The following is a 14367-nucleotide window of genomic DNA, read 5'->3' on the forward strand; positions in this document are numbered from 1 at the left end:
CTTGCTACACGCACAACTCGACGCGAGACCCAGATAGAATTTCTAGAAAGGAACCTAACGACGTTACCTGAACCCGAACATTTTGAAGAAATTTCGGGACATTAGGCATTGGTGCATGACCTACGGAACCTACGCACCCACACCGAGAAACCGTGATATTAATTATATAGATTTGGTTTTGAGATAGCATAGATAAAGCACCGTTGGATGAAATTGAGTAGAACTGGAAGTGATCACGTTACATTGACCATATGGAGTGATATTGGAATGAACGTACGATTTAGTACAATATAATGACGCCAGGCCAGCGTGGTTATATTGAAGTAAATCATGGAGAAGTTCCAATGTTACTATATAAGGAATATGAAGCGATTCAAGGGAAATTTTGGTAGGAACCACTTGAGAATACGCATTATGGTCTGATAAAGGTATGAATAACCACTTAGCCTAGATACTGTACGAGAATGGCCTAGATTGCAGAAAATTTGTTATAGATATAGATACCCTGTACACTTAAGGAAAAAGTTCTCAAATAGGGAAAAACTTTGGACTTACTTGCGATAGAGCAATCGTTATCTCAGCTATGGAGACTCGCATGGATCCTGATTTTAGTTAGGGTACATTTCGTCACAACTTTTTATTGTATCGAGGTTGTTTAATACTAGAGCGATAGAAACCTTATATCTAAGAACCTTAGTGTTATGACTAATAAGCCATTAACAACCATGAGAGTTAAGTATTCTATAGAATAAGCTAATGGTAAGCTGGCAGAGATAGAGGAATAATTTAAGGTAGTACCTTAAAATTAACAGGAGGGTCATTGGAGATGACCTCATGTCAAAAAAACTTGGAAGTTTTATAGTAGTAGCTGGAAAGGATTAGTTACCTGCGCACAAGCAGATGTTATTTGAGAAGGTTGATAAAATTTTCACGACAGTATAATAAGATTTGGTTGGAATGGACTGGATTTCAAGGATGAAAGTGAAAGTTATTTATAGTAAGAAGATTATTCGCATATCTCGCAAGGATGGTGAGCTAAAAGCCATATGGGTTACTTCAACAACCCGAGATCCCCACAATGAAAATGGGAAGGGATTACGATGGATTTCATCCTGAAACTACCGAAAACAATAGGCAGTTATGACACTATCTAGGTTATTGTTGACCACCTCACCAAGTCTGCTTACTTTCTAACCATGAAAGAAACCGATACAATGGGCAACGATACATAAAGGAAATTGTATCCCGTCACTTCAACGATTCAAATTCTATATTAAGGACTACCCAAGAATCTCATTTGATACTCATTCTTACGCGACTCTGAATCCTAACTTATTCCGAGAGATTTCTTATTTGATGATAATCACACCATCACCCTTCTTACTTCAATGTTAGTCTTACCAGTTCGAGATTTCCAAAATCAATGGGTAGTTAATTCCCACCCTCATACTCTCCCTTTCGTATCTCACTTATAAGCAATAACTTTACACTTAAGCATTTTTGGTCAAAGGACTTATGCCCTAATAATAGTCATCAACCACATTTAAATTCAACAGTTTTCATTACCTCGTGATATTGATGCTCAAATGTCACCCAAAATTTTCAAAAAAAAAAAAAAAAAAAATCTTTTACTCGATCTTTTTCCAACTTGTAACCTTCGAAATATAAAAATTTTTGCTGCCAAAATTTTTCACACACTATTTTACTGTGCGATTCTCCCAAGGTTTTATAAAAGTAAATTTATTTTGTTTGTCATTCGTGCAAATTTTTTTGAAATCATATATGTTATATAAAATAAAGTAAATGATTACTTATTTTTGGCAAATACATATGAAATTTTACTTTCACTTTTACAAATCAAATCTTTTGTTCAAAAGATATTTTTTCTTTGAATGGTACGGGTTGTACGTAACCCTAGTTTACTAAGAACTTCGTTTCTTTTCTTACATTGTCACCTTAAATAATTTCTATAAAATTTTTGTTGCTCATTATATAAAATTTTTAGTTGCTTATTCGTATCCAAGTCATCATGAAGATAGACAACTGTCGAAATTGAGAGATTCATGTGTGTATGTACGTGATGAAGGCACTTACTACCATGTCATACAGAGCCTTTGGGCATCCACTAACACTTAAACCATTCAAAATTATTGTGTTATCCTAGGGATCTTATTTGCCACACCCGTTGGAGCGATGTTCTTTCTTACATAACTCTAAGTCCTGACTTATTCCAAGATATTCTCGTCTAGCGATATTAACATCATCAGTACTCCGACTTTAAAATTGGTCATAACCTGTTTGGCATTTTGCAAAGTCAAGAAGCGATTAACTTCTCATCCTCATGCTCTATCCTTCATACCTCACTTTTTAGCAACGGCTTCGCACGTAAACATTTTTGGGCCAAAGACTTAAGTTCGGATAATCATCAAAACTACATTTAATTCATTAGTTTTCATTACCTAGTAACATGTCAGCCGATGATTCAAAGATTTTTCACTCGACCTTTTTCAACTCGTAACCTCTGAAATACGAAAAACTATATTTATCAAAAAATTTACACGTTGATTTACACATTGCTTATTTGTGCGGTCCTCACGAGATTTATGGACAAATGAAAGTACTAAAAACTTTTCTATCACTTACGCGATTTATAAAATCATATATGTATAAATTTACCCTTACTTATTTTGGGTTAGTACATACTAAGTTATACCTTCAAGATGATTAAAAATCGCTCCTTTATTGAGTTGTTTTAAGTCAAATAATTTTGTGCAAAATGGTACTCGTTATACACACTTCTAAATTTACCAAGAACTTCGTTCCATTTATATTGTCGCATCAGACGTTTAAAGGTTTTTCAAAACTTCCTCGGTTGATTTTATTAAAGGTTTTCGTATTAGACTACACCATGTAGGGATCACACTTCTTCTCTCCCTCCGTTAGGGATGAAGCTTACTATTAAAATCCTTGTTAAAAATGCTTGAGCCACTTTGGGTGGAAGATTTATAAAAATTTGTTAGGAAGTCTTTGTACTCGAAAAATGTTCCTTTTAAGGTTAAACATGGCAAAATCGCGGGCCGATAAATCAGTTTTCTGAGGTACACTCAATGGTCACCCCATTGTAGGAAGGGCACTAGGTGGGTTTCTATTCTCAATATTTCACGGCTAGTCGCAACATCCTCGTAAACATCATCTCTATGAATCAGTAGGTTGAGGTACAAGGAATCGTTTTGGGATTCTTTTCACTTAGAGTAAACCGTTCTTTACGACCAAGGGTCCACGTATCTTCTTGTCCGCGCATCTCCTTAAGTATAAGGATAAATTCAAAACAAACCGCTCGAAGAGTTCACCCTGGTTCAAAGATCACACCTTTCGTGCGATTCTCTTTCGAAAATGTAAAGTAACATACTTTAGGAATCTATGAATCTTGTTATCCTCTTGGAAGGGACTGCTTAAAACGTCTGTAATACGGATATGGTTACTCTACACATTTCTTCCTTCGTTGGTTGCAACTATATGTTGTTCTAGTTAATGTTAACCCTAACTTCAACATGTAACTGAAAGGATAAAGTTACATTATGGAACTGTTCTTTCATTCCATCTAAGGATAAGTTCACTTGCAGTATGGTAAACTGGGTGATATCCTTCATTGTTCATTCAGACCGTCCTGAAAGCACTATAGATAATTATGGCTTGCATTGCATATAAGTCTGATTAGTCACTTTCAGCAAAAGTTTCAATTCATATAGTCAAATGAAACGTTCTTAAATATCAAGTTCTTTATGCCTATGGTCTCCTTCCGAAATCAAGGGGTTAGTAAAATCCGTGGCTAACACTATCCAGACATTAAATCGCATGGTTATGATCACCATGTTTTCCATCCTACCTGTCAGCTTTGTATTGCAACATAAGCGCTTAATGTTTTAGATGAGTTTAGAAACATTCATGATGTATTTCATGCATCCAGCTTACTGAAGATGCCTGTAAGGCTAAAAACATCATCTTTCCTATTGTGGGTATATATTCAGATGGCATACACATGTTAACCAGAAACGAAATAAATTTGTTGATCTCATAGGACAAGAGACTTAGTTAATGGCATATACCTATTTTACTTTTACACGCCCAAGTACCTTTCGAGGTAAATAACTCACTTCTGAGCTCACGAGTCTCACGGAACCTTGATACGCTACTTCTTATTTAAATACGGTACCATTTTTAGTCAATCCTTAAATTTCGGGACGAAATTTCCATTAACAGGTGGGTAATGTAACGACCCGACTTTTTCGACTTGCTTTTGTGCTTTGTATTTTAGCGAAACTACGTATCTGTACGTACTGTGTTACTTTATACTCTGGAATCTTGATATACGTGGTTTACTTCCTATTATATGTTAAAACGTGCCTTAGAGTACGTAGGATACTTAACTTGTTCACCGGATGCTTTTATAACCGTTAGTGTTATTTAACGTTTCGAATAAACCGCGGACTGCGCGCACGTTTGACTTTTGTCGGAACCGGAATATTTGGACAGCGAAATATTAATTATTATTTTATAATAATAATTACTTGGGCCTTTGGATGCTTAATTTTATTTATTTAATTGCTAGAGCTCAATAGTTAGCCTTGTTGGACTTTCTACCTTATTGGACCTTAGCCCACCCTACACTAGCTAGTGGCCCAATTAATTAGCCCAAGTATTATTACTAGTGACCCATAATAATAAATAAATAAATTAATTAATTAATTAATGAGTCATACTAGCATAATGGATAAGGATTATCTATTTGTCACATGGGATTCTAGCATTAGTACACACTTTAGACAACCATTATCCAAAAAGCAAAGTGGTGTCTCCCTCCCCTCCCCTTGAAAATCACGGCCCTAGGCCAATCCATGTCATCAATCCTTATCAATTTCCTTGCTTATAAATACTAGTCATTCACCTCTCACTTGTTCATTTGATTTTCACACACAATTGTTCTTTCTTTCTTTTCTTTCTAGTAATACTTGTAAGTTTTCTTTCTTCTTCCTTTTTCTTTTCAAATTTGTGATCATCACCATCATTTTATGGAGATTGAAGTTCCATTTAGCTTTGATCTTGGTTACATCTTGTTGATTCAAGCATGAATCCTTCAAGAACATTGAAGATTCAAGCTTTCTAGCTTTGAATCTTCACCAACTTTGTAGATTCATCTTTCTTTCACTTTAATCTTGTTATTTTGTGATAAAGATTCAAACTTTTGTTTGTAATCTTCATATATCTTAAAGATCCAAGCTTTATGCTTCAAGATCTTCAAGAACAATTAAGATGCAAGCTTTCTAGCTTGAATCTTCATATCTTTTTGTTAAATCTAAGTTCTTTTTGCTTTAATCATGTTGTTTTGTGAAAAAGATTCAAACTTTTGTTTGTAATCTTCATGTATCTTCAAGATCCAAACTTTATGCTTCAAGATCTTCAAGAACACTTAAAGGTTCAAGCTTTCTAGCTTTGCAACCTTGTAACTTGTGTGAAATGGATCCAAGCTCTCTAGATTAGGGTTCCATCACCTCTTTTGACTTGGATTGTGCTTATACTTGTTGAATTGATGTAAAGTTTGTAGCTTTAGTTGTTATTATGAATTGAAATTGTGTTAAGACTAAGGATATGATGTAACCTTGGTTCATCACCCATCTAAGACTCATGAATGAGTTGTGTTCTTACTTGGTCTTAACATATTGTGTATTGATGGTGAATCTTGGTCAAAAGTGATGCTAAACCATCAACGAGTTGTACACTTGAAGCTACAAGCATCAAGGATGAGAACCGTGATGAGCATCAAGCACCAAGAACCCCACCGGAGCACTTGTCCACTGATTTTCGTATCTGATCAGACCACCTGGGTACTGGAAAGTTGATTTTCAGTTAGTTCAGTTCGAGTAGATGATTTTCCGTTTAGGCCTCGTCTTAATCCGAGTTACGGTTTAGGATTTATGGCCCTCCGAGAGTCATTACACCCTATTAACGTTGTGCTGAAATTTCTGACCTACTCGCACTTAAACCGTCACCACGGTCAAAAGAAGACGAGTTAGGTTCTGGAAATTGGTCAGTGGTTAGGGGACTCATATATGGAGCCATATCCACTGACTACGCATCTTTTCGATTTACGTAAAGTTCGTAGCAGCTGACCGAAGTCAGCCTATTGTTTCGATCTCTATTCTTGTCGAACTTACTTAGCTTTTATGATGATGAATGATGATGATGATAACACTTAAACTTATTTTATGCACTATTAGAATTTATAAAGACGACCTACTAACCTAGTAACCTTTGATTTAGGTTGACGACCTTTCGGACCGACTTACTACTTGCGTACTTTCATTACCGACTTTACCGCTTTTATCACGGTGAGTTATAGCTTCCCTTTTTACCACTTTTACTATTTTTGGGACTGAGAATACATGCGCTTTTTACGTTTTACATGTTAGGCACGAGTACTTAAACTTTATATGTGTGTGGGTTATATAACGGCATAAACATTCTCTTTAGCACGGTAACGTTTAGTCATTGGTCTTTGAACCGGTGAACGCGAATCTTAGATATGGATCCATAGGGTTTGACATCCCCACTCGGGCTAGTCGCACTAGCATTTAACGGGTGTTTAATACTTTGTGAACATACGCACTCTCCAAGTGTACTTTCAGGGGGTTATAAACGTTAAGTCTAGTTACTGGGTGCCCACGGTTATGCATATACTTTTTATACTGTTTTGATACGCTGTTTGCAGCACTGAAATCTCGTGGCCTACATTACATTACTGATTACAAACAAACTATAGCTCACCAACATTCGTGTTGACTTTTTAAGCATGTATTTCTCAGGTGCTTAGACGTTGTTGCTTCCGCTATTAGACTTGCTGCCTTGGTGTTATAAACTTGCTGTTAGACTTGCTGTTACAGACTTGCTGTTTTAGACTTCCGCTGCATTACTTAGAGATGTCTCAAGCATGGAACTTTTACTTTGCATTCGCAACTTATGTTATTTTCAAAACAATAGTTTGTAATGACCTTGGTATCATATTAATGTTTCCTATTCATCTTATGTAAAACGTTATCTTTTTATGAATGCAAACTGGTTTTCAAACAGCATGTAGTATTCAACCGTGTAAAGATCCTGTTGTTGACGAATCGTACACGATGGTTTTGTACGGGGCGTCACAACATCAATAAGACCACCGCCCTTCCACAACTTTCTTCTATTTTAATCAGGCTGCTAAACTGCTACTCGCTGCCATACTTTGTGTTTCATGCTTTACAACCAACAACCACTAAATCGAACCCCATTACTAGTCACTACTACTCCGTATTAGATTATTTCTGTTTATCTATTACTAACGAACTCAACAATATTCAAAACCTGCTGCAATGTCACTGTACGTTGCTGCATTTCTGTTCCAAATCCAACATCCACAACCAAGAACCACCATCCTCAAATAAAATGGCTGCCGTTTCACATAATTAACCAAACACCCTTATTTTTTTCTGTATTGCTTTACTGCTACTCGTCTAAAGTTTTCCTGTTTCTTCACACCATCACGACAGCAAGAAAGGATTGGACACCCAAAAATGGGTCCGGATACAATAGGTAGTTATTTTTTTTTAAAACCGAAACTCTTATATATCTTTACAAGAAAATTCTTGTCTGCCATTAAGTTAAAGTGGTACCAACACCATGATTAAATTCAAAGATAATGAATCAATTATATACAAAAAGTATTCAAAATCAATTAATTAGAAATTTATAATTCCTGTTATTAATGATGGTGATAATAATTAACAAGAAGGATGAGGGTACATATTATGATTATGATTATATCGAAATCAATAATTTTAATCCGTTGCAAAAAATGAGTGATAACCTCATGGCTGTGTTAAATAAAACGATTATGATACAATATATAATAATGATGGTGCTAAATGATGATGATGTGATGATGAGTCGTGTGATGATAATGGTATGAAGATGATGAGAGTATAGATTGGGATGATGATGATGATAATTGCATGATAATGCATGATCATGAAAGATGATGAGGGTATAATCCTTTATTATTATTATTATTATTATTATTATTATTATTATTATTATTATTATTATTATCATAAATATTACTACTAACATTATCATTAAAAATGATTATTTAGTATTATCACTATAATTATAAGTAATTTTATTAGTATTATTATTTTATTATGAATATAAATATAAGATTATAAATAAGAATATTAATATGAAAATGATTAAAATTACAATTAAGTACATTAAAAAAAAGAATTATTAAAACTATTATTATTATTATTATTACTATTATCATTATTATTATTAAATTAAAAGTATTGAAATTATCAATATTATCTTATCATATAACTATTAATTGTATAAAACTATATTTAATACATATAATATAACTATATTAATATTTTTATAATAAATATTAATTATTCATTTAGGGTATATAAAACAAATATAATTAATTAAGTTATTAATAAAACACATGATTAAAGTAACAATTAAATCACTAATAATATATAAATTTGTTTGTTTACCATTATATGTGTTAATATATATATATATATATATATATATATATATATATATATAGGTTCGTGAATCCGAGGCCAACCTTGCATTGTTCAATGTCGTCATATGTATTTTTACTACAAAATACAGTATTGTGAGTTTCATTTGCTCCCTTTTTAAATGCTTTTGCAATATATATTTTTGGGACTGAGAATACATGCGCTTTTATAAATGTTTTACGAAATATACACAAGTAATCGAAACTACATTATATGGTTGAATGATCGAAGCCGAATATGCCCCTTTTGCTTAGTAGCCTAAGAATTAGTAAACCGATCTACTAATTGACGCGAATCCTAAAGATAGATCTATTGGGCCTAACAAACCCCATCCAAAGTACCGGATGCTTTAGTACTTCGATGTTGTTTTATCATGTCCGATGGATGTCCCGAAATGATAGGGGATATTCTTATATGCATCTTGTTAATGTCGGTTACCAGGTGTTCAATCCATATGAATGATTTTTGTCTCTATGCATGGGACGTATACTTATGAGAACTGAAAATGAAAATCTTGTGGTCTATTAAAATGATGGAAATGATTATTTATGTTAAACTAATGAACTCACCAACCTTTTGGTTAACACTTTAAAGCATGTTTATTCTCAGGTATGAAAGAAATCTTCCGCTTCGCATTTGCTGATTTTAGAGATATTACTTGGAGTCATTCATGACATATTTCAAAAGGCGTTGCATTCGAGTCGTCGAGTTCATCAAGATTACTATTAAGTCATTTATAGTTGGATATATTAGGAAATGATATGCATGCCGTCAATTTTCGATGTAAAGAAAGTCTGTCTTTTAAAAACGAATGCAATGTTTGTAAAATTTATCATATAGAGATCAAGTACCTCGCGATGTAACCAAATGTAATGACTTCGTCCGGATGGATTAGGACGGGTCGTTATATACATGTTAAGTTTCATAGGACGGGACCTAGAGGTTGAGAACTTGTGTGTGTCTCGTGATCCTTCATTTATTTTTTCTTTTTGTTGATTTCTACTTAGATCACTTGGTTTAGATCCTGCTACTATCGTGTTGGATCGGTATACAATTGTTTAGTTTTTTAAGGTTTTATTGGGTTGTTAGTGAAGACTCGTTTATAGATAGCTTTTATCTTAGATGATTTCTTTCTAGGCGCAAGTTTCCATTTCCGTGTTCTTTTGTTATCTTTGTTGATGGTGTTTTTCTTTGAATAACGACCTCATTTCTATACGAGTTTTAGTTTTTTCGAAAAAAAAAAAAACAAATCAGTATATACACAAGATGAATGTTATACTATACATTTCTTTGAAAGACAAACCTAGTTCATGATCATAAGCATTTTAATTAAACATATTAAATTATGAATTCTTTAACAAAATTTAGAATTGCAGAAGCTCTTCTGGGATCAACTAATTCAATACCATGAAATCCAACATCATCAAATCTTGCTTCAACCATAACTCCCTGCATTACCATCATCTGCACAAGATCTTGTTGTCTATCAATCAATGGGTCCCCACCAAATCCTATAACCAAACACCTCCCTAACTTCTTCATCTTCTCCATCACTTGGGGATCACCTAATGGATTACAAAATCTATGATCTCGATCTGTACCTTTTGGCAACGCTAGTTCCCACACAAGATCGATTACAGGCAACGGAAACAAAGGGTCTGCAGCTAGTTTTAGCTCTGATTCCGTCAGGTTTTTACCTCCTATTAACGGTTGGATAAGTATGATTCCTGCAATTGTTAATGGTGATAAATCATGATCTAGAGCTCGTAAAGACGCGTGCAAAGCAATGTTGGCCCCACATGAGGTTCCATAAAGGAAAACTCTAGAGATATCAGCATATTCTTTGATCCATGTGTCGCCATTTGGATCTTTGACTTGATTTCTGACCCAGTATAAGGTGTCCATTGCGTCATCGTATTGGCCCGGGAGTTTGGTCTCCGGAGCTAGCCGAAAGTTGACCGAAATCACAATGGTTGGAACCTCGTCGGAGAGTTTGTTCATGGCTTCATGGTTCGTGGCATCCGAAACTTTAAAAGAAATAAATGTCCCACCATGAAAGTATACGACTAATGGAAGTTTTGCAATTTTATTGTCGTTTGATGGTATTTTCGTTGGTCTGAAAATACGCATCCATGTGTTTTTAGTGGTGTCGAGGGTGACGTCCTTGCTGACAACTGTTTGGCCCGGAAGGACGTCACCCTCATTAGTGGGCGGTGTCTGTGGGAATTCAATTAAGCGAGTTATTGTACCATCTTCATTTTTAATAATCTTGAGGTGTTCATATGGATCAAATTTTGACATTCTTATTAATAATCAGTTTAAGAGAGAGACTTTTAGTTCTAAAGATCTAATTTTTATGATTTTGTGGTATGCATTGTTTGTAAATATGATTCACCAAAGTTGGATCAACTGTTATTTGAAGGGATATGCTAAATTTTTGGGCATGTTGAGACCTGTAAACCAATAACTAGAGTTTGTTTAGGGATAATATTTGAAAATATATGGTTTTGGGATTTTGAGTTAGTAAAACATATTGGAAATTAACCCCATTTTTTTTTTTTCCCAAACAGGTGGTTCGAGATGGATACGAATACATTTTTATCAAACGGGTCGAAACATGTCGTTTGGTTTAAACCCATCTGTATTTGTGGTTCTACAAGTTTCAAGTCTATACACCATGTTTACATAATTTGCTGATTAATGACACCAAATACTATAGATGAAAAAACTTCCAATTATGAATATGTTAATGTTAATCTCCAACAAAACAACATCCAAACTAACAAATAGAAATTTCTGCATCAAGATTTAGAATTAGTAAATCTGCTTATAACTATCAAAAAGTTGACAATAATTTTGAAATCAAATATTTAACTTGGAAGTGAAAGTTTATGTAGCTCATCCTTGGACGTGTTTTGGATCATCAATGGCGTCCATGGTGCTATTAATGGCGCCATCGTTTTTCATTTTCTCTTTTTGTTCAAGCATCCTTTTCTCTTCGGCTAATGCTGCATCTTGTTCTTCTTTACTAAATTGACGATACTTGGCCTGCATCAACAAACATTTACATATTAACATTTTATTTGTCTTTCGGAAACATATGGTCTGGTTCACCCAAATTGGTTACATCATCACACATTCAAGAAAAGACAGTTATTTTTAATGTATTTCAAGTCAAATTTTGGTTGGCAGAAACTTGCTATAAAATAGCAATATTCTTTCCATTCAAGAGATGGAGTATGTTATTTAGCAAATGTTGTATAATTTTTATCATACCTTAACTGTAACAGTTCCTCTATCTTTTTTATCTTTAATTTTGAGCATATCAAGTGACGGTTGCAGCCTTAACTGAATTTCTTTCTCGATTTCAGGCTCAAGATCGACTAATGGTAATTTAGCAATGCCCAATTGTTGGTCTGCTCCAATATCTTCGTCGAAAACCTGTTTGAATAAACACATTATTACATATTCATTTACATGTAATATAATATATGCATCTTTACAACCTTTTTTCTTAAAAAACTAGCTGACAGCTTTTAGTACATCTAAAGAAGGAAGTTGTTGCATTGATGTCAGTCTGATGTGAATGCAACCACTCGACCCAACCCCTTTTGACCCATTTTAAAGCTGATTCGTTTTGACCCAAACCCATTTGATCCTTGACCCACCCGTTCCGTTTGCCAGATAATAAAAGAAATCAAACCTCAATTACAGCATATTGGGTTTCTTTGTCTTCCACGGTGAGATGAAACGTTTGATTCCAAACAGGATTCAAGTTGTTTTCAATGGCTTTTGTTCGGAATTTTTCGAGTGGTCGAACAAACGCAACCGCATAAGGATCAGACTTCCCCATCATTTCCATATTCTTTAGATGATCCGCCTTCATTATTGTTAACATAAGCTTCCCTTGTGGTTTGAGCTCCAAATCACTACATAATACAACAACAATATAGGCATATTACCGTACTTAAGTTGGCCATCGTGAGTCTTAAAAATGTTAAAAAGGATGTTAATGAAATTACCTTGTATCTACAGGTACACCTCCAAGGGGAACAACAATTCTATGTGGCCATTGAAGCATATCAGTAATAATTGAATTTACAGTATCCTAAACAAATCAAAACAAGTATATTAGCATTCAAATGACACTTAATAGATTAAGTAAATATAATGGTCTTTAGTACGATGAAAGCTTACTTCAATCATATCAGAAAGTCCTGGAATGGCTGTTAAACTTCCTCCAACCGCCTTTAATGTATAATCAAATCTTGGCTTTGGCTGTCACAAAAGTACATCAACATTGTATTTGTTGAGCAGTAAAAGGACTAAAATTGTAAGTTTAGGTCGTTGACAAAACGATATATCAAGTATGACAATTCATAATATTTTTTGTGTGACTTATCAAAAGTGATGATCTGATGAAGGATTGAAAATTACCTCAGAAAGTAAAGCTACAACAACAGCTGATATGCAAGGGATTTCGTCACAAAGTTGAAATATAACACGAACAATAGTAAAAACTTGAAGATCCTTCAGCTGTATGCAATAGAAGAAAACAAATAAGTTAGCAAATGATTAAAACTCAGAAGGTGGCACTGTAATCATATGGGTCAAATTACCCACCTGAATCGGTAATGAGACAACACCTGCTTCGATTCCTAAAATAATATCCGGATCACCACCCCATCGAAAATCCATGTCCATTGTTATTTGACCCTGCTTTTGGCTCTGAACGCGAATACCTTCAATCTTTGGTGCTACGCGTCCAAGCGTCAGTTTACTGAACTTCAAAGACGAAATTCCCGATGGACGATACTCTTCTAATATAGGCTCAACCGAATCCCTAATTATGATTTCAGCAGCCTGAAAAGTAAAATTTGATGTAACTATACTCGATCTAAATAGTATACTAGTATCAAATGATAACATAATGTTAATACATGTGATGAATAACATAGGTAAAAAAGGTTACTTCTGCAACATAAGGCCATAGTTTGCTCAGTTGTTTGTTAAGCCATTTCACCTGAGAGAATGAATAATGGCAAAACTTGAAAATATTAATGGAATTATAATAGAAAGTACAACATTTATTTGATAGATTGAGTATGTATATAAAGTAACATTATGAAGCTAATTGTAATGTAACCTGCTCATAAACAGGGAATGATATCCAGTCAGGATAACTATCGCCACAAAGTTTCATTAAATCGTCCCTATCAAGCGACGCAAGAAGTTTTATATCAGCTGCCTGAAAATAAAGCAAAACATCTAAATAACATACTGTTCAATACAGACAACAGTGTTTATAACAACATTAATTTAACTGCGTTCAGCTATAAACAAAATCAATGTAAGAAACTATAAAATTATTATTCATCATATACTCCGTATATCATATATATCATATATATCATCTACTCAAAATATAAAAACATAGTGTAATAATCAATTAGACTAATGCATTACCTTGGCTGCACGATTTTTGCTTCGACATCTCATCATATAACGCCAACCAGCCATAACTGAAATACCAAATAAAGCACCCATAAACATCCCAGAAATCAATCCCATTTTAGATCAAACTCAAATCCGGTGTAAAGACGAGGGACACTAATCACTATATACACACGTGGATGATTCAATGTGCTGTTTTGGTTACAGAATCTGGATCCGTTTCGTTGTTACGCTCTAGATCATAGATAGATAATAATGTAGAAATGGAAGATGGAAATGGGGTAATGTTTATTTA

The 14367-nt window shown here is 34.2% G+C and overlaps 2 protein-coding genes across 2 annotated transcripts; both read right to left on the minus strand.

Moving 5' to 3' along the window:
- Positions 1–9956: 9956 nt before the first annotated feature.
- Positions 9957–10919, minus strand: LOC139840023 (probable carboxylesterase 9). The gene has a single exon (XM_071830240.1). The coding sequence runs from the start codon at positions 10917–10919 to the stop codon at positions 9957–9959; it is 963 nt and encodes a 320-aa protein (XP_071686341.1).
- Positions 10920–11516: 597 nt separating this feature from the next.
- Positions 11517–14189, minus strand: LOC139842473 (calcium-dependent lipid-binding protein-like). The gene is made up of 10 exons (XM_071832610.1): positions 14085–14189; positions 13765–13866; positions 13591–13641; positions 13242–13481; positions 13056–13154; positions 12816–12896; positions 12641–12726; positions 12322–12547; positions 11895–12059; positions 11517–11666 (listed from the first exon to the last, which is right to left on the minus strand). Exons 1-10 carry the CDS (start codon positions 14187–14189, stop codon positions 11517–11519), a joined length of 1305 nt encoding a protein of 434 aa, XP_071688711.1.
- Between the last annotated feature and the right edge of the window lie 178 nt (positions 14190–14367).

This window comes from Rutidosis leptorrhynchoides, chromosome 4 (genome assembly GCF_046630445.1).
Source record: "Rutidosis leptorrhynchoides isolate AG116_Rl617_1_P2 chromosome 4, CSIRO_AGI_Rlap_v1, whole genome shotgun sequence".
NCBI classification, from domain to species: Eukaryota; Viridiplantae; Streptophyta; class Magnoliopsida; order Asterales; family Asteraceae; genus Rutidosis; species Rutidosis leptorrhynchoides.